Consider the following 25,707-nt stretch of genomic DNA (forward strand, 5'->3'; position numbering starts at 1 on the left):
GACTTTACAGATTAGTTTTAGTTCTGTTTCCATGTCTATCTGCTATAAATACAAAATAACATCTATATATGTTGAATATATGTTTTTAATATAAATAAAAATATATAAATGTAAAATATACATATAAATAATAAACAAGCAGTTTTACTTGTTTTTCAAGGTAATCTGGCAGGATACACAACAAAAACATCTATGAACCACGGATGTAAGATTAAAAATGATAAAAGAACAGAAATATTCATACTCGAAAGTGAGAAGTGAGGCAGTGCTGCAGTACTGGTGAACAAAACCAAATAAGAATAAATGCAAAAATACATATTTTGTTCATTGGATAAATAGGAGAAAAAGTCAAAATAACTGGAATGCTATCAGGTTCTAAATAGAAAGCAGACTATTGCTTCACTGTCAAAGATACAAAATAGAGACAGCTGCCTTTAAAAAAAAAAGAAAAAAAAAAAGACTACCTATCTTTTTATCTTATTTTAGTTTTTATGAATCGTTTGTCCAAAGATTCATAAAGAACACGTACAGAGAATTCAGAAGGAATTATTATATATATATATACACACAGTGGTGTTACACAGTGTTGGCCTCCTTCCTGATTTTTAATTTTTTTGCATGTCACACTTTAATGTTTCAGATCAAACTAAATTTAAATATTAAATCAAAGATAACACAAGTAAACACAACATGCAGTTTTTGAATGAAGATTTTTATTATGAAGGGAAAACAAAATCAGCAACAACTGCAATCAAGCGTTTGTGATAACTTGCAATGAGTCTGTTACAGCGCTGTGGAGGAATTTTGGCCCACTCATCTTGGCAGAATTGTTGTAATTCAGCCACATTGGAGGATTTGAGCATGAACCGCCTTTTTAAGGTCATGCCACAGCATCTCAATAGGATTCAGGTCAGGACTTTGACAGCACTCTGAAGTCTTCATTTTGTTTTTCTTCAGTCATTCAGAGATCAGTCATTCAGAGTGGGGAAGTCGTGGCCTAATGGTTAGAGAGTCGGACTTGTAATTCAAAGGTTGCGGGTTCGAGTCTCCGGCCGGCAGGAATTGTAGGTGGGGGGAGTGAATGTCCAGCGCTCTCTCCACACTCAATACCACGACTGAGGTGCCCTTGAGCAAGGCACCGAACCCCCAACTGCTCCCCGGGCGCTGCAGCATAAAATGGCTGCCCACTGCTCCGGGTGTGTGTTCACGGTGTGTGTGTGTTCACTGCTGTGTGTGTGCACGTTGGATGGGTTAAATGCAGAGCACGAATTCCGAGTATGGGTCACCATACTTGGCTGAATGTCACTTCACTTCACTTCAGATGGATTTGCTGGTGTGTTTTGGGTCATTGTCCTGCTACAGAACCCAAGTTCGCTTTAGCTTGAGGTCACAAACAGATGGCCGGACATTGTCCTTCAGGATTTTTTGGTAGACAGCTGAATTCATGGTTTCATTTATCACAGCAAGTCTTCCAGGTCCTGAAGCAGCAAAACAGCCCCTGACCATCACACTACCACCACCATATTTTACTGTTGGTATGATGTTCTTTTTCTGAAATGCTGTGTTACTTTTACACCAGATGTAATGGGACACACACATTCCAAAAAGTTCTAATTTTGTCTCGTCAGTCCACAGAGTATTTTCCCAAAAGTCTTGGGGATCATCAAGATGTTTTCTGGCAAAACTGAGATGAGCCTTTATGTTCTTTTTGCTAATTTTGCGGTTTTCCTCTTGGAACTCTGCCATGCAGGCCATTTTTGCCCAGTCTCTTTCTTATGGTGGAGTCATGAACACTGACCTTAACTGAGACCTGCAGTTCTTTAGATGTTGTTGTGGGGTCTTTTGTGACCTCTTGGAGGAGTCGCTGTGTTCTTGGGGTAATTTTGGTCGGCCGGCCACTCCTGGGAATGTTCACCACTGTCCCATGTTTTCGCCATTTGTGGATAATGGCTCTCACTGTGGTTCGCTGGAGTCCCAAAGCTTTAGAAATGGCTTTGTAACCTTTTCCAGACTGATAGATCTCAATTACTTTCATTCTCATTTGTTCCTGAATTTCTTTGGATCTCAACATGATATGTTGCTTTTGAGGATCTTTTGGTCTACTTCACTTCTTCCTTCAGCTTATTGGTGGTTATAGTGCACTTATAACTTATAGTGCATTTCTGCCACCTACTGAGATTGAGTGTGGAGCAACAATGAAGAGTATAGTAACAAGACACAAAATTCTTTTTATATATATATATATATATATACACACAGTATATTCAAATTATTTTAATTAAATTTGTGACCTTTACTAATTCTAATAATAACTTGAAAACTTGTGAAGAATTACTCAATAAATTCTGAATTGATAACCCACTTATAAATAATAAATAACCACATCTTCCCTCCTATTTCCACAAACCACTCTCTTATGACCTACTTCTCTTTGAATTCTTTGAAAGTGTCTTCCCTTGTTATCCCATCTCTCGTCGCCAGTAGCCTTTAATTACCCTTTTAATTATTCCTTTAACCTCAAATTTGCTTAAAGGAATATTAAGTCCTATTTCAGTATTTTTTAATGTCTTCTTAGCTAAAAGATCTGCTTTTTCGTTCCTTCCACCCCAACATGAGCCGGAACCCAAACAAAAAACATTTTTCCTTTGATTTTGAAAACTATGTAATAAGTGAAGGATTTCTATTAGAATTTCTTCTCTTGAAGTTGATTTGCCATACATAATACTTAACAACGGATATAAATCTGAACATATTACCACATTTTTATGATTTAAGTTCTCTACCCACTGAACTGCTAACAATTGCAGTCATCTCTGCTGTATAAACTGACAAATTATCTGAAATCCTTTTACTTATTGTATAATTTAATTCTGGAATAACAACAGCTGATGCCATTCGATTAGACACTAGATCTTTTGATCATTCTGTATATATTTTTAAACAATGATTATACTCAATGTCCAAATATTGTCTCACTGCCAACTCCTTTGACATAGTTTTGTTTTTCCAAAATTAGGTTCTTCAACTGAAGGTCAACTACTGGTGTCATTTAGAACCATGTAGGGACAGTAGGTAATACTATCGGTGGACTTACTTATAAAAGCACAATATACTCTCCAAAGAGATAATCGACTAGCTCCCCATTCTGTTCCAGCCAAACATCTTAATATATTTATGCCCTTCTTACATTTGTCAATTATTTTTTGAATATGAATTCCAAATGTCAACTTAGAGTCCATCCATATCCCCAAATATAGAACCACATTAACCTGCTCTAATTTCTGGTTATATATTTTTAAAGTAACTTTCGGATTTTGTTTCTTTCTAGCAAAACATATTACTTGAGTTTTAGAAATAGAAAATCTAAGTCCCCAACAGTTTGCCCATTTCCCTACTTCATCTATAGCCTCCAGGACTTTCTTCTCTACATGATTTACATTTCTTCCTCTCTTCCATAACGCTCCATCATCTGCATAAATTGCTCTATTTATTCCGGGCTGAATTTTAGCAAACACATCACTCATCATTATATTAAAAAGTATTGGGCTTGAGACACTTCCTTGTGGGGTTCCATTTTGTGTTAAATATTTTTTTGAATAGGATTTTCCCACCCTAATTTGAATAGTCCTATCCTTTAAAAAAAACTCATAATCCAGTTATATAATCTATCATGTATTCCAATTTTATCCAATTTAATTAGTAATCTTCCCTCCACATCATATCATACCCTCAACATCAAAAAAATACCCCAACTACTACTTCTTTATTTATGAATGCTTTTCTAATATCATTTAAGACATATCAATGAATCTATGGTATTCTACCTTTCCTAAAACCACTTTGATAACTATTTAGCAATCCTTTACTTTCCAGCACGTCAATCGATTCATTACCATCTTTTCCATTAACTTACATAAGTTTGAAGTAAGGGCTATAGGTCTATAATTCAAAGAATCTGATTGATCTTCTCCAGGTTTTGCTATCGGTATGATAATTGCATGTTTCCATACAGTTGGTAACTTTCCTTCTTTCCATATCTTGTTAAATGGGCTTAATATGACATTTAAAGAATTATCTGAGAGATGTTTAATCATTTCATAACAAATTTCATCCTTCCCAGGTGATGTATATCTTGCACTCATTAAAGCTTGTTTAAATTCCTTTATTGAAAATTGTATATTAATATAACCTTCAACATTATCCTTCCACTCGAACAATTTTGGATATTTCCTCAAATTCTGCTCTCTGCAATTCTTCATTTCATTAGAAATATTTCCATTACTATGCACCTTCACAAATTATTTTGCTAAAACTTCTGCTTTTTCACCATCAGCAACTTATAATTTCCCTTCACTGATTCACTCATTAGCCTGAGCTCTTTTGTATAAAATATATTCAGCAAACGAAAAGGTCTTCTTTACTTTCCTTAATAATCTGTTTCTCATTTTAATCGCCAAACTACATTCCTCTGACCACCATGGTACCGCTTTCTTTTTCCCTTTACTTTTTCCTATGACTTCTTCTGCAGTTTTATTCAAAATTTCACTAATTTGATAATTTAACTCATCCACATTCTCTATTGACCCCATTAATATCTTAAATCTATCCTCACAAATATCTTTAAATTTGTCCCAATCTGCTGATTTGAATTTCCATCTTGGAATAATGTCAATATTAACTAATGTTACCTCTACACCTATTTTACTCAAAATAGGAAAATGATCACTACCCATAGATGTTTGATCCAAAACTTTCCTTACACTATCCTTAGCCAAACTTTGAGACATAATTGTCAAATCAATTGCAGAGTAATGCCCTTTACTAGCATCCATTCTTGTATACTTTCCATCATTTATACAAACCAAACTATTGTTGTCGAGTATTTCCTCCATAATATATCCCTTACTATCATTACTTGTGTTTCCCCATAACGTACTGTGTGCATTAAAATCTCCACACCACACAAACCTACTAATCCCCTCACCCCCTATCTTTCCTCAAATCTCTGTACTTATCTTTTTACATGGATCGTAAAAATGAATAATTCTTAATCTCTGATTCCCTTCCCACACCTCCACTACTTCATATTCTGATTTTACAACTACCTCTCTGAATCCTATACCTAGTTTAATGAAAGTCATCACCCCACCACCATTTCCAACTTCTCTATCTCTTCTTACTACAGAATATCCGTTAAATCCAAACTTTAAATGGGATTTGAGCCATGACTCCTGCACACATATTACTTGGTTTTTCCTCCAAATCATCAATAAATTTCTTAAATTCCAAACCATTCGCAATAATACTTCTAGCATTCCACTGTAAAAATTATTAACATTATTACAACCCACCACATACTACTTGAGAATTTGTATCCTGGGCCTTTAGAATTTCATTTAATTGATCTGCTGTCACGCCCTCCACACCCAAGTATTTCCCAGCTGCTCTTATAATTATTCTAATCCTCTCATATCTACGTTCAGTTTGCGCTGAACAGTTTATATCCTCTGCAATAAAAGCAATGAAGGAAACCTTATCCACAATCAAAGATGACTCTTTCACTCTGCACTGACATCTACCCTTCTCCTCTCCTGCACTATTCTTACCTTGTTCTTGCTGTTGCACTTCCTTTTTTGACCTAACACTTTTGCAGGCTTCTGCATATGATATTCCCTCCATAGCTTTCTTGTTTTGAATCTCTTCAGCCTCTCTCCTAACCTGACATCCGTCATAACCGGTACTATGTGCACCACCACAGTTACAACATTTTGGTTCCACTCCCTGTCCACATTTGCCGTAAACATGGTCTCCACCACATCTGGCACATCGCTGTTTCCCTTTACAACTCGCTGTCACATGCCCAAACTTCTGACGTTTAAAACACCTAGTCGGAGGGGGAATGTAAAGGCAAACTGCATAACTTAAGAATCCAAGAAATACCCAACTGGGCAAACGATCCTCTTCAAAATGAATCATGACAGATTGACTATCTATCCTTTCTTTGTTCTTTATCATCTTCAGTCGTTTCACATTCTTCACTTTTGCTCCTCTCAGATTCTTTTTGATATTTTCTTCACTTATATCCGTAGGAATAGCTGAGATTACTCCTCTAATCCACTTATTATCTTCCACCACATTACTAGTGACTTTTTTTCCTATAACAGATTTCAGTCCCAATGCGGGTTTTTTTTTTATTGCTGTCTTTACAAAAAAAATCAGCAGTCTACCATCACGCAGCATTTTAGCATTTTCTATTTTACCAATAGCTTCCTTCAGCACTTTGGTAATTTTGACTGGATTGAGCACATTTAATGATTCAGTTAAGAATTTAATCATTACCTTATACTCTTCTTTTTTCCTCCTGACCTGTCGACTCTCTCTATCACTATCCGTTCCTGAATCCCAATCTGGACCTTTTTTCCCTTTTTTGCTTTTCCACTAAATTCCAACTTCCATCAGTTCCACCTTCAAACCCCTCGCCAAACACTCCTTCCTCCATCTCCTGCTCACTTCCCGAATCTGCGTCACTACCTCCCATCTCTGCTCCATTCACATCTCAGCCACCAGATCGTCTACTTCACTTTGTCAGGCAGGTCCTATTTAAGTGATTTCTTGATTGCGAACAGGTGTGGCAGTAATCAGGCCTGGGTGTGGCTAGAGAAACTGAACTCAGGTGTGATAAACCACAGTTATGTTTTAACATAATATTTTAACACTTTTTCACACCGGGCCATGTGGGTTTGGATTTTATTTTCCCATCATAAAAAAAAACCTTCATTTAAAAACTGCATGTTGTGTTTACTTGTGTTATCTTTGATTAATATTTAAATTAGTTTGATGATCTGAAACATTAAAGTGTGACAAACATGCAAAAAAATTAAAAATCAGGAAGGGGGCCAACACTTTTTCACACCACTGTATATCTTTATAAAAAAAAAATTCACAAGGAATTATGATTTGAAGATCTGAACAAATTTACGTCACTGGAGTTACTTTCACAACAACCGGGTACCATTTTCTGAAGGCCCTTGCCGTCCACGCTGACTTGAGATCAGCTCCACGAATTTTGTTTTGGCTTTCTTTATATGGCATCGGCCATGATCAACTGATCCAAGATCAGTGCTGATGAAACCCAGGCGGCTCCTTACGCAACGCGCATGCGCCGACATTGTTTCGCTTTTAACTGGAGTAGCAGCTGACTGGCGTGGCCGCCGTCAACAACAATTATCACAACAGTGCGCCAGTCAGCGCTACTGTATCCAATCATCAATTTAGGGCAGCAAGTTTTAGTTGTTTTGATATTCTGGTGCTCTCTGGTCCTCGTTTTACCGTGCCTGGTGTTATGGAAAGCTGACATTTGGAGGCGTGTAAGAGACTGCAGGCTAACAGTTCATATCGAGTTGTTTATGTGTAACGTTAGCTAGTTAGCCAGTTAGCAAATCTGACATCCGATGCTCGTTTTAGGATGAAATGGATAGCTTTGTTGTTTCCCATGGATTAATCCGCTTGTTTAACAGGTTCCACAATTTTCCACATCAGATGTGGTCGGTTCAAGCAAGTTAGAAACAAAAACTGACGCAAGGTAAGTCATCACCGGCTGACACTTTGGGTTAGCTCGCCTGCTAGCTGTGTCACCATAACTAAGTAAATATTAATCTATATCATGATCAAACACGAGTAGTTGTCATAGTGTGGATAGCAGCCATTATAAATGTCTGATGAGGCGTATTACTGATGCGTGCAGATGGAGAAACCTCCTTTCAGACAGAATCAGGTCTGTGGGCCATGGCTTATGAAGGAGAGGCTGGGGACAGGAGGATTTGGACATGTCTACCTGTATCAAAATCAGGTAATGCTCTGCCTGTTGATGTGGGAATGTATTGTTTTCTTTGCTTATTTGTCTTACCTGTAAAGACAAAGAAAATGTGAATTTTCCTCATTGTTATTTCTTGCAGGAAACCTCGGAAAAGATTGCTGTGAAGCTCTGTCGCCTTGAACTTAATGCAAAAAACAAAGACAGATGGACTCGAGAGATCCAGATTATGAAAAAGTGTGTAAATCTATAGCAATCTAAAGTTTGACTTGTTTTCTATTAATATATAGTTAATCTATGTACACACACACACGCACACACACACACACACACACACACATATATATACATAATAAAAAATATTGTATGAGGGGTTTTTTCATCTCCCCCCACCCCCCAACTTTTCAGGCTGAAGCACCTTAATGTGGTGACAGCAAAGGATGTGCCTGAGGAGATGATGCACATTGCCTTGAACGATTTGCCGCTTTTAGCCATGGAATACTGTTCCAAGGGAGACCTTCGAAAGGTGCTTTTTCTTTGCATCATGTCTCATGTGCCCTCTGTTGACATTTTTACTAACTCATGTATGTTCTTTGTATCCTTGTATTGCATCTTGTAGTTACTCAGCAAACCAGAAAATTGTTGTGGGTTAAAAGAGAGTGAGGTGTTGGCGCTACTCAATGATGTTGGTAATGTGTCATTTCCAAACTGTTATCGATATTTTTATTATCGATCAATAAGGGTGGTAAATAAAACAGTTTGTTTTATTTTCTACAGGTTCTGGAATCCAGTACCTCCATGAGAATAAGATCATTCATAGAGATCTCAAACCAGAGAATATTGTGCTACAAGATATCAGTGGAAAGGTATTTTCAATTCAGTAGTTTGATTTTTGTAATATTGACATACTTTTCCAACCAAACTTGTTTTGATGTCTCTGCAGCTTGTCCATAAGATAATTGACCTTGGCTATGCCAAAGATCTAGACCAAGGGAGCCTATGTACTTCATTTGTGGGGACTTTACAATATCTGGTACGTCTTTGCATTGATCAGTGATAAGAAAAAGCATTTATCACAATAAGTCGACATAACACTACTGTTCAAAAGTTTGGGTGCAGTACATTTGTTTTGTTGTTGTTGAAATAAATGAATTATTTTCTTTAGTAATGATGCGTCAAAGGGTTTCTGTCATTTACTCACTCTCTACTTGTTTTAAACCTGTAAGAGTTTGAACACAAAAGAAGATATATTGATGGATGTTGGTAATGTTAGTTGATGGTGGCCATTGACTTTCATAGTGTTTTTTTTCCATGCTATGGAAGTTAGTGGCTACTGTCAATTTGGAGGTGAGTAAATGATGACCGAATTTTCATTTTTTGCTGAACTATCCCTTTAAATGAAACAAAAGTGAAAGTAAAGGCATTTGGAATCTTACAAAAAATATATTTCAGTTGCGTGCTGTTCTGTTGAACTTTCTATTCATCAAGAATCCAGAAAAAAAGTGTATTATGCTTTCAATAAAAACATTAAGCAGCACAATTGTTTTCAACACTGATAATAATAAAAAATGTGTCTTAAGCACCATGAATGAATGATTTCTGAAGGGTCATGTGACATTTTGAATGTTTCAGGCTCCAGAGCTGTTTGAAGGCAAGTCATACACAGTCACTGTGGACTATTGGAGCTTTGGCACCATGATTTTTGAGTGCTGCTGTGGATTTCGACCGTTTCTTCATAATCTTCAGCCTGTGCAGTGGTATTTGCCTGATTACCTACATATTAATTATGCCACAATGCTTGTAACTTGCCTTTACATGGAATTCAACATATTTTCTTTTTCTAGGACAAGCAAAGTGCGAAACAAAGGTCCCAAAGACATAATGGCTGTAGAAGACATGAATGGCGAAGTCCGCTTTTCCACCCGCCTTCCATACCCCAACAATCTGAGCAGGTAGCCTTTATACAGACCAAGAAACCTTGCATTTCTTGCACCATCTTTTTTGTTACTATATTTTTTTCTGGGTCACTGAGTTGATTAGTTGTTTTTGGTACTGCAGGACACTACTGGAGCCCTTAGAGGGGCTGCTACAGCTGATGCTAAAGTGGGACCCAGTACAGAGGGGAGGAGGATTGAATCCAGAAACAAAACAGCCCCAATGCTTTGCTCTTCTAGATCAAATACTGAACATGAAGGTTTGACATTGGCATTATTGAATTATTTCATTAAAATGTTACATTTTTAGGCAATAAATTTAGGCTTTCCTCTTTAATAATGCAAAATAGGCATTGAAAAATTATCTGAAATATGATTTTTATTTTTTTTGTAGGTTGTGCACATCTTAAACATGACAACGACCCAGGTTCACTCATTCCTGCTTAGCCCAGATGAAGGACTTCTTTCTCTGCAACAGAAGATTGAGACCGAGACCAACATCGAACTTTTGAATCAAGAGCTTCTGCAGGAAACAGGAGTCATGTTAGATCCCAGGAAACCTGCTGCACAGTGTGTGTTAGATGGAGTAGTAAGTATTTTTTGGCTTCTTGAATGCATTCTTAATTTTCCAATGGGCATTTTAGTAAATCACTAGCAATTTATTATTCCTTTTTTTAATAATCAGAGAGGATGGGACAGCTACATTGTATATCTGTTTGACAAGAGTTTGACCAAGTACTTAGGACCTCTAACAGCTAGAACACTTCCTGAGAGTGTGAACTTTATCGGTAAGAATTGATTGATTTATGTGCCAATTCTATGGATTGTTTATTTAAATATGCTTGGAGGGGGTGTACTTTGTAAACTTTGTGTGGGATTTAAACGTTTATTGAGTTTCCCAAAGAACTTCAAAGTCTCCACCCCTTTCATTTCTCTGTTTCAGTGCGGGAAACCAAAACTCAGCTCCCTCTGAGTGCCCTTAAAAAAGTTTGGGGTGAGGCGGTAAGCTACATTTGTGGCCTCAGAGAAGACTACAGCCGCCTCTTCCAGGGCCAACGTGCAGCCATGTACGTGCAGTATATTACCATGCTCATTAATGTGTATATCTTGTGTTTTGGGACTTTTCTGCTTATGAAGTCAATGTGTTTTCGGTTTGTGTGTTTGTAGGTTGAGCCTTCTCCGCTACAACACCAACCTTACGAGATATAAGAACACGATGTTCTCCTTTTCACAGCAGCTCAAAGCAAAGCTTGACTTTTTTAAAAGCAGCATACAGTACGACTTGGAGAAGTACAGTGATCAGATGCAGTACGGCATATGTACGTTTTAATGTGCGAGATTTCCTTGATTAGTCAGAAATGTATTATTGCATTAGTGATGATTATCTAAAATGGCTTTTTTTTCTTTCTGAAGCCTCTGAAAAGATGCTGAAGGCTTGGCAGGAAAATGAAGAGAAGGCTGCTGCGTTTGTACAGGTGCTGTGGATAAATTATTTACACATACATTTGTTTTGAAATCTAACTGCTCATCTAAGTATTCTTCATGTCACATAACAATGTAGCACACTGTTGTTCAAATGTTTGTGGTCCGTAAGATTTTAAGTTTTAAGAGCTCTTTTATGCTCAACAAGGCTGCATTCATTTACTTAAAAATACAGTAAAAACAGTAGCATTTTGAAATATTATTGTAATTTCACATTTTTTCCATTCTTATTCTGATTTCAAATGTAATTTATTCCTTTGGCAAATCTTTACTCCAGTCTTCAGTGTCACATGATCATTCTAATATGCTGATTTAGTGCTCAAAAACATTTCTTATTATTTTGAATGTTGGAAACGAAATGTTCAATATAAATATTTTGTGGAATTACTTTTTTTTTTCAGGGTTCTTTAATAAATTTATTTGAAATGGAATTCTTTGTAACATTATAAAGTCCTGATTGTCACTTTTGATCAGTGCAGTGCATCCTTTTTAAAAGTTTTATTTACTGACCTTTACTTTTGAACAGTAGTATATATAAATTTATTGACGTGGGATGGCATCGTTTTTGCATTTTTGCAACAACTTAGAGGTTTTGTTTGCTTTTGCAGGTGGCAGAGATCGGCCACCTGGATGAGGAAATAATGGCTTTGCACTCAGAAATTGTTGAGCTTCAGAGAAGTCCTTATGCTCGTCGACAAGGAGACGTCATGGAGCAACTGTAAGTTCATTCTTTCAGCGATACTGTCTAAATTTTCTCAGCAGAGATGCCCCTTAAACCTTTTGAATTTAAATCATGTCTCATCACAGGCAAGACCGAGCAATTGAACTCTACAGACAATTGAAGGCAAAATGCAAAAGTAAGTACAGTCCCATCTTGCATGCTCATTCCTGTACTTGGATTATTTATCGGTGTACGCAAAATTTCCTTACATATTCTTACTATTATATAAGTTTTTGGGGTCAGGATATAGTGTTCTTCATTTCCCTTAGTGCCAGACCCCCAGCACGGCTACAGTGACAGCTCTGAGATGGTGAAGGTCATTGTACAGACTGTCCAAAATCAGGACCGGGTACTGAGGGATCTATATGCACACCTCAGGTACAAAGCTTTTGAAACCATCCAGTTCACAATCAAAGAGGATTGTGATGGTTCATGTTTTGCTGTTCAAGCTGTGACTAGTTAATAAATGAATGCTGCTGTTGCATTTTATGGTTGAAATCGAGCATTGCTGTTGTCTTACTTGCAGTAAAATCCTTCTGAGTAAGCAGAAGATCATCGACCTCTTCCCTAAAATTGAGAGGACACTGGAGAGCATTAAGGAGGCAGACAGCACTGTCATGCAGATGCAAGTCAAGAGACAGAGAGAGTTCTGGCATTTACTAAAGATTGCCTGTGTGAGTCACATGCTTCTAATGTCTCAGGGCCAGATATGCTCATAATATGCACATAATCATGGACTTTCCATCGTAATGGTTTAGTGGGTATTAGGGGTGGGCGTGATGGCCATTATCTGATCATTCCATCTATTTGAAACTTGATAGACATGAACCAAAAGGCAAATAGACAGAAACTTCTGCTAAAAAAGGTTTGATTTTTAAGAAATTCATACTTTTATTTAGCAAGAATGCATCAAGTTGATCAAAAGTGACAGACTTTTACGTAGTTACAAAAGATTCCTATTTCAAAATAAATGATGTTCTATTGAACTTTCTATTTATCGAAGAATCCCGAATAAATGGATTGATTTTTATAAAAATATAAAGAAGCACAGCTGTTTTCATCATTCATAATAATAAAAAGAAATGTTTCTTGAGTACTAAATCAGCATATTAGAATGGTTTCTGAAGGATGATGTGACACTGAAGACTGGAGTAATGATGCTGATAATTCAGCTTTGCAATCACAGGAATAAATTACATTTTAAAATATATTAAAATAAAAAGCTGTAAAATTCTTAAGATTTCATAATAATACTGTTTTACTGTGTTTTTGATCAAATAAATGCAGGCATTTCAACAGATTGTTCAAAAATATTTTTAACCCAAATTTTTTGAACGGTAGTGTACAATTATTCAAAACGAATAAATGATACATCGGCATTACTGTAAAAACGGTTGGAAATTAAGTACGTTGAAAACTCAAAACAAAACTAATACTGTCAAATGAATACTTCTGACTTTAAATTCTGATTGGTTGAGCTACATTCAAAGCATTTCTAAAATGCCTCTGTGTGCAAGGCTTTGTTAAAAAAAATTTTAGCTTAAGCAACATTTGTGATTTGAATGTGTTTGTTTGTTTAGGCACAAAACACCACACGAAGCTCTGTGAGTCAGAGTGGAGAGATGCCCTCCTCACTGTCAACATGGAACCAGACTCAACCCCAGTGCTCTTCCCGCCTGCCCATGTCTCTGCAAGTGCCACACGAGGGGTAAATTTCTCTTCCAAGCCTTAGTGAGCGGCCTACTAGTAGTGATACTAACACCACCTCATAGGTTTCATGTTGAGTTGATCAGCGTATGTGATCACGAGTGTTTGTTTTCAGAGATTCAGTCAATCATTTACTTGAGGAGAACCAGCGCTATTTGAGTCAGCTTACCAGTTTACTGCAAGAGACCACTGAGGAGAAATCAGAGAGCATCATGGTAAGTGCTTTTTGTAGGTTTATTATGAAATTCTGTATATGATCATGACCGCACATATTTGCTGCAGTAACACTCTCTGTTTTTTTCTTTCACACAGGCTCAAGACTGGAGCTGGACTAAATACGAATCCCTGGTTGCTAAATCACAACGTTTGTAGAGTCGTAGTGAACTCTGTGACAGGAAGTAACAAGTCATTCTTTTAAATACATTTATTCATCATCACTGAACCGGGGTTGTGTTGACTTGTATGATTTGTTAATCATAAAGTAACTTCTTTATCAGTATCTGAATTGAAAACACATTTTGCAGTCTTGTAGCAACTCTATATATTTTGAGGATGCATTTGATACAGAACCAAGAACAGGCAAACAAAATTCTGGCAATGTAACTCCAGAAATGTATTTATTTACATCCTTCATAGTTCTCTATATGGGCTGATTGTACTTTAATTTTAGGTGGTTGAGTTTTTTTTTTTTTTTTTGGTAGTTTAGCATCTGCACTTTAAAGGCTCACTGTGAATGTTTGGAAAGGTGTGAGGTCCGACAATGAAATTGGTCATAATGCACTTCAGCATCACTTTTTGAAATCTTAAGAATTCTGTGAGGCCCCAAGTAAAGGTTTACAACAGACAGATTTAAAGGCAGAGCAATGTTGAGGATGATAAAAGCATAAATCTTTAGTCAATGTGTTTGGTCAGACGTATACCAGCACAGTCTTTTCTTATATTTTGGATTTGGCAGTGAGGCAACAAATATCTTCATACAGGTATTAGCGGTTAAGAATGAATGAGATCATTCATCAGTGGGCAAAATATAATCAATAATTTTAATCAAAACAGTCATGTTATTCCCTTTTTCCTTCACATTTTCAACCATGTTTTTGTCCCAAGATGATCAGCGTCACACGAGAGTTCATCACAAACTGTTGTACAAGATTTAGCATATCATTATATTTTGTTTGTTTTGTTGGATTATTATCTAAGGATATTTCAGACATGGGATAAAAGCATCTTATGAAAGAACACTTAGGTTTGAACGAGTTTACTGTATACATGACAAATAAAGTAATTAAAGTGATATCCATTATGTTATCTATGTGGTGTGGAAAGACTTTCTTCTAACCGTAGTAATCAAGTGGGGCTCTTTACTGGTAATTCATGAAGATAAAACGTTTGAAAATGTTTTGTAAAATGTTCAAATTTGTCTATTTTAAGATCCACATTTTTACTCGTAAGATGTCAAAACATTGCCCGCAGTGTTACGATTAAACCAACCACAAATCAGTATGCAAATACAGGGGAAAAGACATTCATGGTGCAAATAGGTGTTGAGAATACCAAGTCATTTTACCTCTGTTGAAGGGAAATGCTCACATTTAAAAAATGTAAACGTTACATAAATTTGAAATGACAAAATAAAACCTTCAATGCTTTGCTTACTTAAACGATCATCATAAAGTTTACATTTAGTCGAGAAGAAGAGATAATATGAAGTGTAAGGTCTTTCATTACAGTAATCGCTGAGATCTGAATTACATTTCACTACATATGGTATGATATAATATACTAAGAATAGTATCAGTAAGTATTGTGTGTGTATTGGGGAACTGTATTTTGAAATGAAGTGTTTGCAGTTTAATCATTGGATCACTAGACATCCAATAAATAACTTCCCATTTACCATCGATAATGTGTAGCAAGTCATTCAATTAGACTGATAAGTGTCATATTAATTGCGCCTTAATATATTTTCTGAATCCTTTAGGTATTTTATTTAGGTTCGATGAGGTGAAATATTAAATGATTAAATTTCTGAAAAGACAGTTACCTAACTTCCTACTTAACTACTTGCTGTTGTGTCCAGTTAATCAAATACAACAGTAGTATTTAAATTGAATTAAACTTTTCCTGGTCTGTTCTTCCACCACTGCTAATTAAAATAATGGCAGCATCTCAGAAATGTGTTGGAAAAGGTAAGAAATCATTATGAGGCACAAAAAACAATTTAGAGCAGCATGTTTTATAAATATAATTTTTTTTTCCAAAAATAGTTTATTGTAGGCTGTGGTTACAGTCTGTTCACATAACATCCACTCGATCATCTTAAATGACGTCTTTAAACATATCCAGATATGTGTCTTTGTTAGAAAACGGGGAATTTCATCGTGTTGAATTGGTACACGAAAACTTGGTGTGTTTAGTGCTGAGTCTGCTGAAGTCACTACTGCATATTACTAATGATATTTATGACTAATCGTGAAATCAGCACAGTCACAGATTGAATTGCTATTTTGAGACACCATGAATATGAACTAAAATGCACTTTTAACATACTATCTTTGCATTTCAAAAATGTATTTAGCTGCCACTTGTAGTACACTTGAGTGTACTAGTGAATGAAAGATGGGTTCAAGTGGTAACTAAATACATTTTTTAAATGCAAAGATAGTATGTTAAAAGCACATTTTAGTTCATATTCATGATGTCTCAAAATAGCACAGTTCAGTACAGTTAGATGATCTTAAGTTTATCTTAAGAAGTACTAAAGGATCATTTTTAGTATGTACAAAATTAGTCCGTGAAAATAAGCACTTTATGTACATTATGGAAGTGCACTTGTTTTTCACCTGGGCACACCTCTCTGGAGTTTAACCTGCAGTGTTGGCATTAATAGCCCTAATCATTAGGTGTCCACCACTTCTCTAGTGAGTCACCATCGTACACCAAGTTCTCAGGATTATATGTGATCCAGAAATTTTCCAGAAGAAGGTGCCACTGAGGTTTTACAGACATGCAGGATAGATAACCACCTAAATCTGTCCTCTTCAGCTGACCATACCAGAGTAGAAGCAAATACCATGATAAGTACATAGAACTCACCCTTGAGTTTTTCTAAATCTATATGAGTTTTTTTCCTCTGTAGAACACAGAAGGTGATATTTTGAAGAATGTGGGGAACCAAACAGCTGATGTAGCATTGACTTCCAGAGTGTAAAAAAAAAAACTCTGATAGTCAATGGCTACCATCAACTACTTGGTTACTAACATTCTTCAAAATATCACCTTCTGTGCTCAGAAGGAAAAAAAAAACTAAACATCTGAGGGGTTAAAATGCAGTAAAGGGGTTAGGTGATTTTTCAGTGCTTGTTTGCTCAAGTGCTCCACCCATCCAGAACAATAAAGCAAAAAACTAACAATGGACATCTGCCAGTTGCCTCTTAAATATTTATTGCATTGCTAAGCATGACTTTGCACAACAGAAGTTTTGAGATATCTGTGTTATAACCTATGAGCAAGTGACCCTTGTGTTAGGCTGAATTCACAAAAACAAAATGTTTTTCTCCAGAAAGGTCTATACAGACAAACTAACAAGCTGACTCATTCTACAGCAGTAGAACTGCAAAAGACACCTTTGCATGACTTTGCAAGTCGCCCACACTAACAACAGAAACAGTGAGTATTATGTGGAAACATAATTAGATTATTGTCTTTTTATTTAATAAAATGTTGTACTTGTGATAAAGATAAGAAGATTAAAATTCATTACACAATCCAGAAATCAGTTGTCATCCCGACTCTTGTGAATATAGTCATGTCTACTGTAGTTAGACAAGGATTAATAAATGGTTAATAAAATGAAGTGAAATGGAAACTTTGGACATTTCCTAGTTCAGTGGCCTATATTGAAACATTATCTATGAATTAAAAATGCGATATATATATATAATATATATATATATATATATATATACATATATATATATATATATATATATATATTTTTTTTTTTTATGTTTTTAATTGTTGCGAGCTCCATACACTATCAAATTATAATAAATAATTGGCTAATTATTATGATGTTTGCAGGTAAAACTGTCCCCAACTGATTTTGTTAGTTTATTACATATCATACTATTAAAACACAAAATTAAGTTTATTTTCTAAATGTATTTAATGTTTTCATTTCACAAACAGTAACTTTAATTCACTTTTCAATTATATAAATTGTATTTTATGTTTGTGCTTTTGGAGGCTATGTTGTATAACTGTGTAATACATATTAAAAGTATTAAGAACACACACTGTTTTTAAATCGTTATTTTATTAAACAGATTCTTTAGTTGTATCCTTCCGCTAGACTCTTCAGTCAATGAGAAGTAGCCTACCTTTAAGAATCTTTTGTAGTGAACTAGTTTGGCAGAAGAGCTTTATTTTGAAAGTAACATGGGTATAACAGTGAGGAGGAGTCATTCTTCAGCCACACCTATTCTTCCATAAAAACTCAACTTTCTTACTAACGTTTACTTCAGTCAGGTCAGACGCTTCAACAGGTAAGCAAACGTTGATTGAGTTTTTGTTTGCTTTTAGTAAAACATATGAAACATCTATCATGACAGCCTCGAAAGTATTTCCCCTTTCTTTCTTCCTTCTGTTATGTAACACATCCAATTTTTGATTGTTATGCATAAAACGCTAATGTTTTTCTATTGTTTGTAGGCTCACCATCGATTGTTTCATTTCCTCCTTTAAGATCTTCTTGAAGTGAACACTCTGATAATGGCACCATCTCCAAAATCCCAAGGAAAAGGTAAGAGAAAGCATGGAAATTAGACTTACATTGTTTGCTCTATAACTTGTAAATGGAAAAGCATTCAAAAAAACATCCAGATATGAATTCACGTTCATCTGCATAGATGTTCAGCTAGTTTCATTATCCACAAGAGTTTCACTACAGAAAACCCTCCCAGATGTTATCAGATCATGTTGCTTAATCATTATTAAAAAATATTAATTATAAACTCTTAAAATGTCATTCATAAACGGTTAAGAACTGGGACAGCTTAGTGATCCACATTATTTTACTGATGAAATTCCATTCATATAATGTAAATAACTTTTTCATATGTATGTAAATATGTACATTATTGTGCACCATGTGTTTCATTGGTGTAACAGCATGTCCTGCTCCCGGACCAGTGCCGAATGGTCTTATTCGCCTCTACAGCATGCGATTTTGTCCATTTGCTCAGAGAGCAAGACTGGTGCTCACTGCCAAGGGAGTTAAGTGAGTATTAATGTTGACCTGCTGTGCAGTATTGGGTTACATGGAGGGTTGAGGTGTGCCTAATGTGTACATGTGATATTTAGAGCGTAAATTAGATTTGAGTTTCTTAATTAATATTTTTTTGACAGTCAATCAAGGACAATCACTCTCTTAAATATCTATCCACTAACTAGTAGGCCTATTGATTTATATTCCTTTTACATAGACATGAAATTATCAACATCAACTTGAAGGATAAGCCTGATTGGTTTCTGGAGAAGAATCCTTCAGGTACAGTGCCAGTATTGGAAACTTCAAGTGGTCAGGTGATCTACGAGTCACCAATCACCTGCGAGTACCTGGACGAGGCCTACCCTGCGAAGAAACTGCTCCCATCTGACCCGTTTGAGAGGGCACAACAGAGAATGCTGCTGGATCATTATTCAAAGGTAGGCAATTTGTCATTTGGAAACATGTACCTTATGTATCTTCATTGTTTTTTATTAAAGTGAATTTATGCATACATTTTTGGAAATTCATCCTCATTTCAGGTGATTCCATACTTCTATAAGATCTCTATGGGCAAGAAAAGAGGAGAGGACGTCTCAGCAGCTGAAGTTGAATTTACTGAAAAAGTCTCCCAACTAAATGAGGTGGGCTGAAATTCCTACACTTTCTGAGAGTATACCATAACAATTTATTAACTGCTTTTTTATTCCTTTTTTTCAGTATCTGGTGAAAAATAAGACCAAATATTTTGGGGGCGATTCAATCACAATGATTGACTTCTTGATCTGGCCATGGTTTGAGAGGGCAGAGATGATGGGCGTAATGCAGTAAGTCTTTTTTTTATTAGATACATGTATATACATGCATATTACAAATATGCAATATATAATGAATATATGACCAAAAACGCACATATTTTACCCGACAGCAAGAGGAATAGTGTGCTGAGTCATAGAGGTTGAGTTAAACAGATAAGAAAACAGTGATGAATGACTGAGATTAGTGAAGGTAGGGCTCTGGTTCCAGCTGAATTGAAAAGCACTTTGGTTCAGTGAACTTTATGCACACAAGTACATGTCTTCACAAGTAAACTTCTTGTGAATGCAACCGTCTTTTGTATGTATTTCTCCAAAGCGTAACTTGCTTGTAAACCTAATAGTTCTGCGTCTCTGTTTGTGGTTCAGTTGTTTGGCCAACACTCCTGAGTTAAGGAAGTGGATTGAATGCATGTTCAAGGATCCAGTGGTCAAAGCCACCATGTTCAGCACAGAGGATCACAAAGTGTTCTTCAACACCTACATGGACGGAAATCCTAATTATGATCATGGTTTATAGAGTACAACGGGATCATATCTGTTCATCTGTGTGTGGATTTTATTTTTTTCATAACTCTTTTCTTAGTCTAAGTATTTTTATACCGAATTGATAGCCAATTATGCTTTTAAGCCTCAGACTTTAGACTAGATCCCAGAAGGCCATGTAAAATGGCTACAATGGGTATATTACTATGTCTGTCTTTCATACATGAATATAAATAAACCAAACATACAAAATATAAACATATTTTTGGGCAAAACTGAACCTTGTGTTTATTCCTTTAATCACTTATCTTTCTAGTAGGTCATGGGTTTGATTTCCAGGGAAGTCAAGAACTGATAAAACATAAATATGTACCTTGAATGCAGTGTAACTTGCTTTGGATAAATGCATAAATGTAAATATAAATCTCTCTCTCTATATATAACCAGTTTCCTCTTTGTTCTCGAGTGAAATGCTACTGGGCCATGCACTGCATGTCATGAGGATGCACAACAACATTGCTTCCTGGGAGGGGAAACTGCACAACTGCATAGTGCTTAAAAGTTTGTTTAGTGCATCTCTATTTAAAAAAATCTAAGACAAATACTACAAAGAGTAAAACCAGTGCATTGTACAGAAAAGATAAAAAAAAAACTTTTCAAACCTGTTAAACAGCTTCTGCTTGGGCCTGTACATGTCACTATGCACCATTTATTTCAATGTGCTTGCTGCTCATACTTTGTTTAGACATTTCAACAATCCCTTATGTTGACAGACAAGATCAAAACTGATAATACTGCTAAATACTCTGCTAATGTTACATAATTTACATTCTTAACATGATATTACATCATTTTCAATAACTCATGGTTCAAAGATCCTGAATCAGCTGCCAGAATGATGAGCAATAGCATCATAGTGGGTGTTTCTTCAACCATGTGCACTTTTACATTTTCAGATTGAAAGTCTCAGTCTGGGACAAGAGTAAAACAATAATATATATATATAGCATTTGAAAAGTAACCAAAATAAATGGTAAAAAAGACAAAAGTTTACAAGACTGCTTTAACGTGACCTACATATAACAAAAATGTAAAAGTTGAAATTTGGCCCCTGGGACGAAAAAAAAAAAAAGCCCATAGTTAAAGAATCACCCAAATATCATCATAGCATCAGAAACAGTCAGTGCTTAACATGTTGTTTACATCTGAGGTGCATAACATCATCATGTAATTAGGCTGTAAAATCCCCTGCACTCAAAGCCAGAGCAGTGAATAAGTCTATGTCTGGTCTGTTGAGCTAAATGCAAGTCTCACGTAACCATTAGAAACGTGTGGGGTATATTCTTGAACAAGCACAGAGGTATTTTTGACCATCTCTTGAAAATGCTCCTCCATTTTGGCATAAACATGTCTCTGCAAAACAAGAGGCCTAAACAAGTTTATCGGTTCTGCAGTACGGATTATTTTGGGAACCAGAATTTCCACTGGGATGCGAGGGTTCCCAACAACAACGTGATAGAGTCTCTTTTCCTCCAGGCTTTGCTGCAGGAAGCTGAGCAGATCTCGTAATCTGTGATTGAGATTCTGCGGCTGCCACATTGCAGGACGTTTACTCAACAGCACATGCAAAAGAGCCGTCTTTATATGGTAATTAGAAAGGGCGCTTCTCCCAGTCAAAGCCGTCTGCTTTTTGTGCAAGAAAGAAACTATCTGAAGACAGTGAACATGACATGAATTTGTAGGAAGTCGTTTTGCTAGATGTTTAAGCAGGTTCTTTTCATAAACAGTTAGTGAGAGTTGCCAGTGAATGTTTGAGGAGTCACTAGTGTCAGATGGGAAATGAGAGATGAGGTAAGCATCCGTGTCTTCAAACTGAACGGCAGGGGTTATGTTAAGAATGACAGTCTTTCCAGACCTAAATCTGATTTTCAGAGCTCCAGGGAAGTCTAGGTTCCGAAATGCCAGCTCAAAATCGTACTTGTGAGAGATCTGGCCCCATGCTTTGCTCACTGAGATCTGGAACCATCTCATGATCTGATCTTTCGACAAATATGAGGTGTTCTTCTCACAGAGGAGCTCCACCAGTGTGTGTTCCTCAAGCTTTTCACTCTCATTTCTATTGTGAAGCAGACACAGCATATCATCACCGAGATTGGTTGAGCCACAAACACAGTCTGTGCCATTTCCACCTGGTTTTATTAGTTTAATCCTTCCACATCCTTGCAAGTCCAGTGGAATTTCTGTGGAGGGGTCACACCAGAGCTGAAACTGGAACCTGAATGGCCGTGGAGGAGCAAAAGGTACAATGAGGTCACATGTAGGAGGTTTAGACACCCTCCAGGACTCAAACATGCTGCCTATGCCAACAAAGTCCTCGACTTCCAGGTCAGAATCTTGATCGCAAACACTTCTCAAAGCCTCGAGCAGATCATCCGCAAAGCCCTCGATAAACTCTCGCACTCTCCCGCTCTCATGGATGAAAGGATGGAAGCGGGTCTTACAGAAGTTACTTAGGACACCTTCATCTAGGGCTACAGTCTTTGTGCTGAGATATTCGGAACTGGATTCTCCATCTTCATCTTCCATGGTGTCTGGCATTTCAGTAGGGATCATATCCTGCCTACACACCTCAATTGTGAAGAATATGACTAGGCAGACAGTGCTCCAAAAGTACCAGCTGTAACTGTCCGGATCATCAATCAGAGCTGTTTCTGCTTGTGAGATCTCCTCTTCCAGGCGCTTCTGTTCGGCCTCCAGCTTCTCCTGGTGCTCCTTCATCCGGGTCAGAAGCGCGTCATCTTGCTCAGGGATGGTGGTGTTCTCATTAGGGAAGAGCAGCGGGTGGTTGAGGATAGCAGCTACTACCACAATGCAAACCCGTGCAATAGCACCTTGCATCCTTCAATGTGCGTCTAGGAAAACACACATTTCTCGATTAATGTGAGCTTCTTGAAAGGAAATGCTGCATCTAACTTTTTGTGAAAACATATCATTCTTCTATTTTTTTAACTGTAATACAAAGGACTGTCCTGCACTGGGTAAGGAAGTCAGATAACCTCTGTTAAATGTCATAAAGTAAACCAGCAAGATAACTGTATCCAGATAAAAGTATCCACTGAAAAAAAAGAAAACAAAAATGCTATCAGGGGGGAAACAATCTGTTAATCTGTTAATTTGAGATTTGGATAAAAAAAACAACAACTGTGGTACCATCTCATCTCTTTTTAAAGTATTTTGTAATTTTGCCTTGACTGAAGCTCTGGAAGGAACCTTATATACACTGAGGAGGACGTTACGTAATTGGTTTATTTATAGTGGCACTTGGAGTCTGAGTGATTCTTGGAATGTGTAACGGCCAAAACTATGTATTTGAATGCATCACATTATTGTGCGGGGTGCCCTTTAAGAGACTGATCACTTCATTTATAACGTGCACTATATGGTGATGACGTAGAAGGACTACGTGACTGAAATGAGAACCACCACGGATGATAATTCCGCTCTGCCGTCTTGTTATTATTTTGTCTTTACTTTAGTTTGTAACGCCAAGAAAGAGTTAATCTCTCATGTATGAGAGGAGCGCGTTTAAAAGTACCAACCATTAAAATGTGTGGGACACCAAGTTTCCGTTTTCCGTCTCTTTCATTTCATGGATTTTAAGAGTTATCCGGGTCAGAGCGTTACAAATGAAGCAGATAAAATTCCTTATTTATACAACCTACTGGCACATTCCATGGATACAGTACACTTTGGTGTCCTGTGATTTTTTTAAAGCACTAGAGACAATCTTTTTTCAATCTTTTGAAGTGATATGCAATTCATAGTAGTAAAAAAATTTACTCGTCTAATTTTATTTATCAGTTGTGTGATTTATTTGGACTATTATTATACACCATGATGAGAAAGCAAGCAAATATTCTCATTCAGTCTCATTTTCTGTTTATAGACTTCATCAAGCTTAACCATACTACTCAAGTTATAAGAAAAAAATGTCAAAACAAAAATGGATCTTTAATAAATTTGAAAGGTTTGGCCATTTTTATGTTTTCAAACATTTCAGTTTTTTAATCTGCATTTAAACATTTTTTGTAAATTAAGAGAAGTGTTTCAATGTTCTACTAGGCCCTATTTTTTATTAGTGTAGCCTACATAAAACAAATTAAAGTCTATGTGGAACTGTATCATATCCCAAGTTAAACAGCAACAAAACAAAACAAAAATTTTAATAGAGTGCAATGATAGGTAGTTGACTAAAAATGGCTGAGCTCCAGTAAAGACGATAATTGAGAAATTTGTGTGGCGCTAGATTCCCACAGGTCTACAAACACTAAAGGGCGGAGTGTAGACAACAACAACAATTTACTCATTAACCAGAGAGAAATCTATAAACAGTTAGACACTATTACAGAGGAAATATTTGTTTACGCGTGACTGAAAGTCAATGGTAAGTTTCTCAGCAACAGGGCGAGTGAAACGTGTAGTATAGAGAGCAGTGACGCAATAAACTAAGCATCTAACAACTTCTCTTTTTAATCGACACAATTGCGTATTTTCTTAACGACGTCTTTGAAGATGTTTTAACTCCTGTGGTTTACAAAACTATTATTATTATTATTTTTACATTTTAATCACAGCTATTACGGTGTCTTGAATAATCTATGAAACAACAGATGGCCACTACTCACTAGTTTAAGACCAAGAACAGAATAGTAACTTACACTGTAATCCAAGAGTTAAAATCCAGCGTTGTTCATGGTTTCAGAACGATACTGAACAGACACAAGAGAAAGCGCTGTAGTACCGTTACTCTGTTTCCTCATCTGCCCTCACATCCAGGAAGTGACCGATGGGGCCTCTATAAAAAGCACGTGGGTCAGTCCCACTCTTGAGTCAACCTCATGTCACACGCACTCAGGGGGTGATGAAAACATTAACTTTTTTGAGGGAAAAAGTCTCACAAGTTATACTTACAGTGAATATTATGTGCCTATAGTGTAAACTGTGCATGCAATTACAAAAATGTATGTACACATAGCCCCGTTGAAGAATCAAAAGCATGTTAGCCTATGATAATATCTACACATGGCGGTATTCAAATGAGGTTTTTCGACAAGGCATTTATGTTGTGTTTTTCGTTACTTTTCTCTCCTTTTCGGCTCGTTTGAAGAATGTGCAGATATACCCACACGAGGTCGCTACCTCACCAAAGTTCCGTTTATTATACACCTACAATAATACTTTGAAACGAGAGAGTTTGTCAAACAACCCCCAAAGCAATCATCCATTTATAGGATCATTTTTTACTTTCTTCTTGACGTTATTTTCCTGAGGGTCACGCTATGCGGTAATTATTCAGACAAATACATCCATTCTCCAAACCGATTATAGGGTCACGCTGGAGCGTTTTGAGAAAAATATGGAAAATGTAAATATAAAAAATATTTTACACCATCCGTTTACTCAAAGGGAAGAAAGCAAATCCG

The 25,707-nt window shown here is 36.5% G+C and overlaps 3 protein-coding genes across 7 annotated transcripts; 2 read left to right on the forward strand and 1 right to left on the reverse strand.

The window, feature by feature from the left end:
- Nucleotides 1–6,997: 6,997 nt before the first annotated feature.
- LOC306882230 (inhibitor of nuclear factor kappa-B kinase subunit alpha) lies at nt 6,998–15,555 on the forward strand. Of its 2 annotated transcripts, XM_079436729.1 has the most exons (23): nt 6,998–7,367; nt 7,518–7,582; nt 7,745–7,849; nt 7,956–8,050; nt 8,222–8,339; nt 8,433–8,502; nt 8,591–8,679; nt 8,757–8,846; nt 9,446–9,570; nt 9,658–9,765; nt 9,872–10,007; nt 10,142–10,336; nt 10,433–10,535; nt 10,691–10,814; nt 10,915–11,066; nt 11,161–11,222; nt 11,838–11,947; nt 12,037–12,086; nt 12,220–12,328; nt 12,477–12,624; nt 13,531–13,658; nt 13,773–13,872; nt 13,970–15,555. In XM_079436729.1, the coding sequence occupies exons 3-23, from the start codon at nt 7,745–7,747 to the stop codon at nt 14,027–14,029; spliced, it is 2,277 nt and encodes a 758-aa protein (XP_079292855.1). In that variant the 5' UTR covers nt 6,998–7,367; nt 7,518–7,582; the 3' UTR covers nt 14,030–15,555. The 2 variants fall into 2 exon arrangements, with proteins under 2 accessions (XP_079292855.1, XP_079292854.1); XM_079436728.1 differs by having other exon boundaries at nt 6,998–7,582.
- Nucleotides 15,556–17,121: 1,566 nt separating this feature from the next.
- LOC306882246 (glutathione S-transferase omega-1-like) lies at nt 17,122–21,259 on the forward strand. Of its 3 annotated transcripts, none has more exons than XM_079436752.1 (7): nt 17,122–17,323; nt 18,368–18,458; nt 18,827–18,935; nt 19,141–19,363; nt 19,466–19,567; nt 19,644–19,750; nt 20,108–20,664. In XM_079436752.1, the coding sequence occupies exons 2-7, from the start codon at nt 18,428–18,430 to the stop codon at nt 20,256–20,258; spliced, it is 723 nt and encodes a 240-aa protein (XP_079292878.1). In that variant the 5' UTR covers nt 17,122–17,323; nt 18,368–18,427; the 3' UTR covers nt 20,259–20,664. The 3 variants fall into 3 exon arrangements, with proteins under 3 accessions (XP_079292878.1, XP_079292876.1, XP_079292877.1); XM_079436750.1 differs by lacking the exon at nt 17,122–17,323 and adding an exon at nt 18,086–18,201 and having other exon boundaries at nt 20,108–20,889; XM_079436751.1 differs by lacking the exon at nt 17,122–17,323 and adding an exon at nt 18,170–18,201 and having other exon boundaries at nt 18,402–18,458; nt 20,108–21,259.
- Nucleotides 19,748–25,058, reverse strand: LOC306882237 (inositol 1,4,5-trisphosphate receptor-interacting protein-like). 2 transcript variants are annotated; one of them, XM_079436739.1, is made up of 3 exons: nt 24,943–25,057; nt 23,281–23,339; nt 19,748–23,136 (listed from the first exon to the last, which is right to left on the reverse strand). In XM_079436739.1, exon 3 carries the CDS (start codon nt 23,120–23,122, stop codon nt 21,503–21,505), a length of 1,620 nt encoding a protein of 539 aa, XP_079292865.1. In that variant the 5' UTR covers nt 23,123–23,136; nt 23,281–23,339; nt 24,943–25,057; the 3' UTR covers nt 19,748–21,502. The 2 variants fall into 2 exon arrangements, with proteins under 2 accessions (XP_079292865.1, XP_079292864.1); XM_079436738.1 differs by lacking the exon at nt 23,281–23,339 and having other exon boundaries at nt 24,943–25,058.
- Between the last annotated feature and the right edge of the window lie 649 nt (nt 25,059–25,707).

Source organism: Barbus barbus (assembly GCF_936440315.1).
Source record: "Barbus barbus genome assembly, chromosome: 16".
NCBI lineage: Eukaryota > Metazoa > Chordata > Actinopteri > Cypriniformes > Cyprinidae > Barbus > Barbus barbus.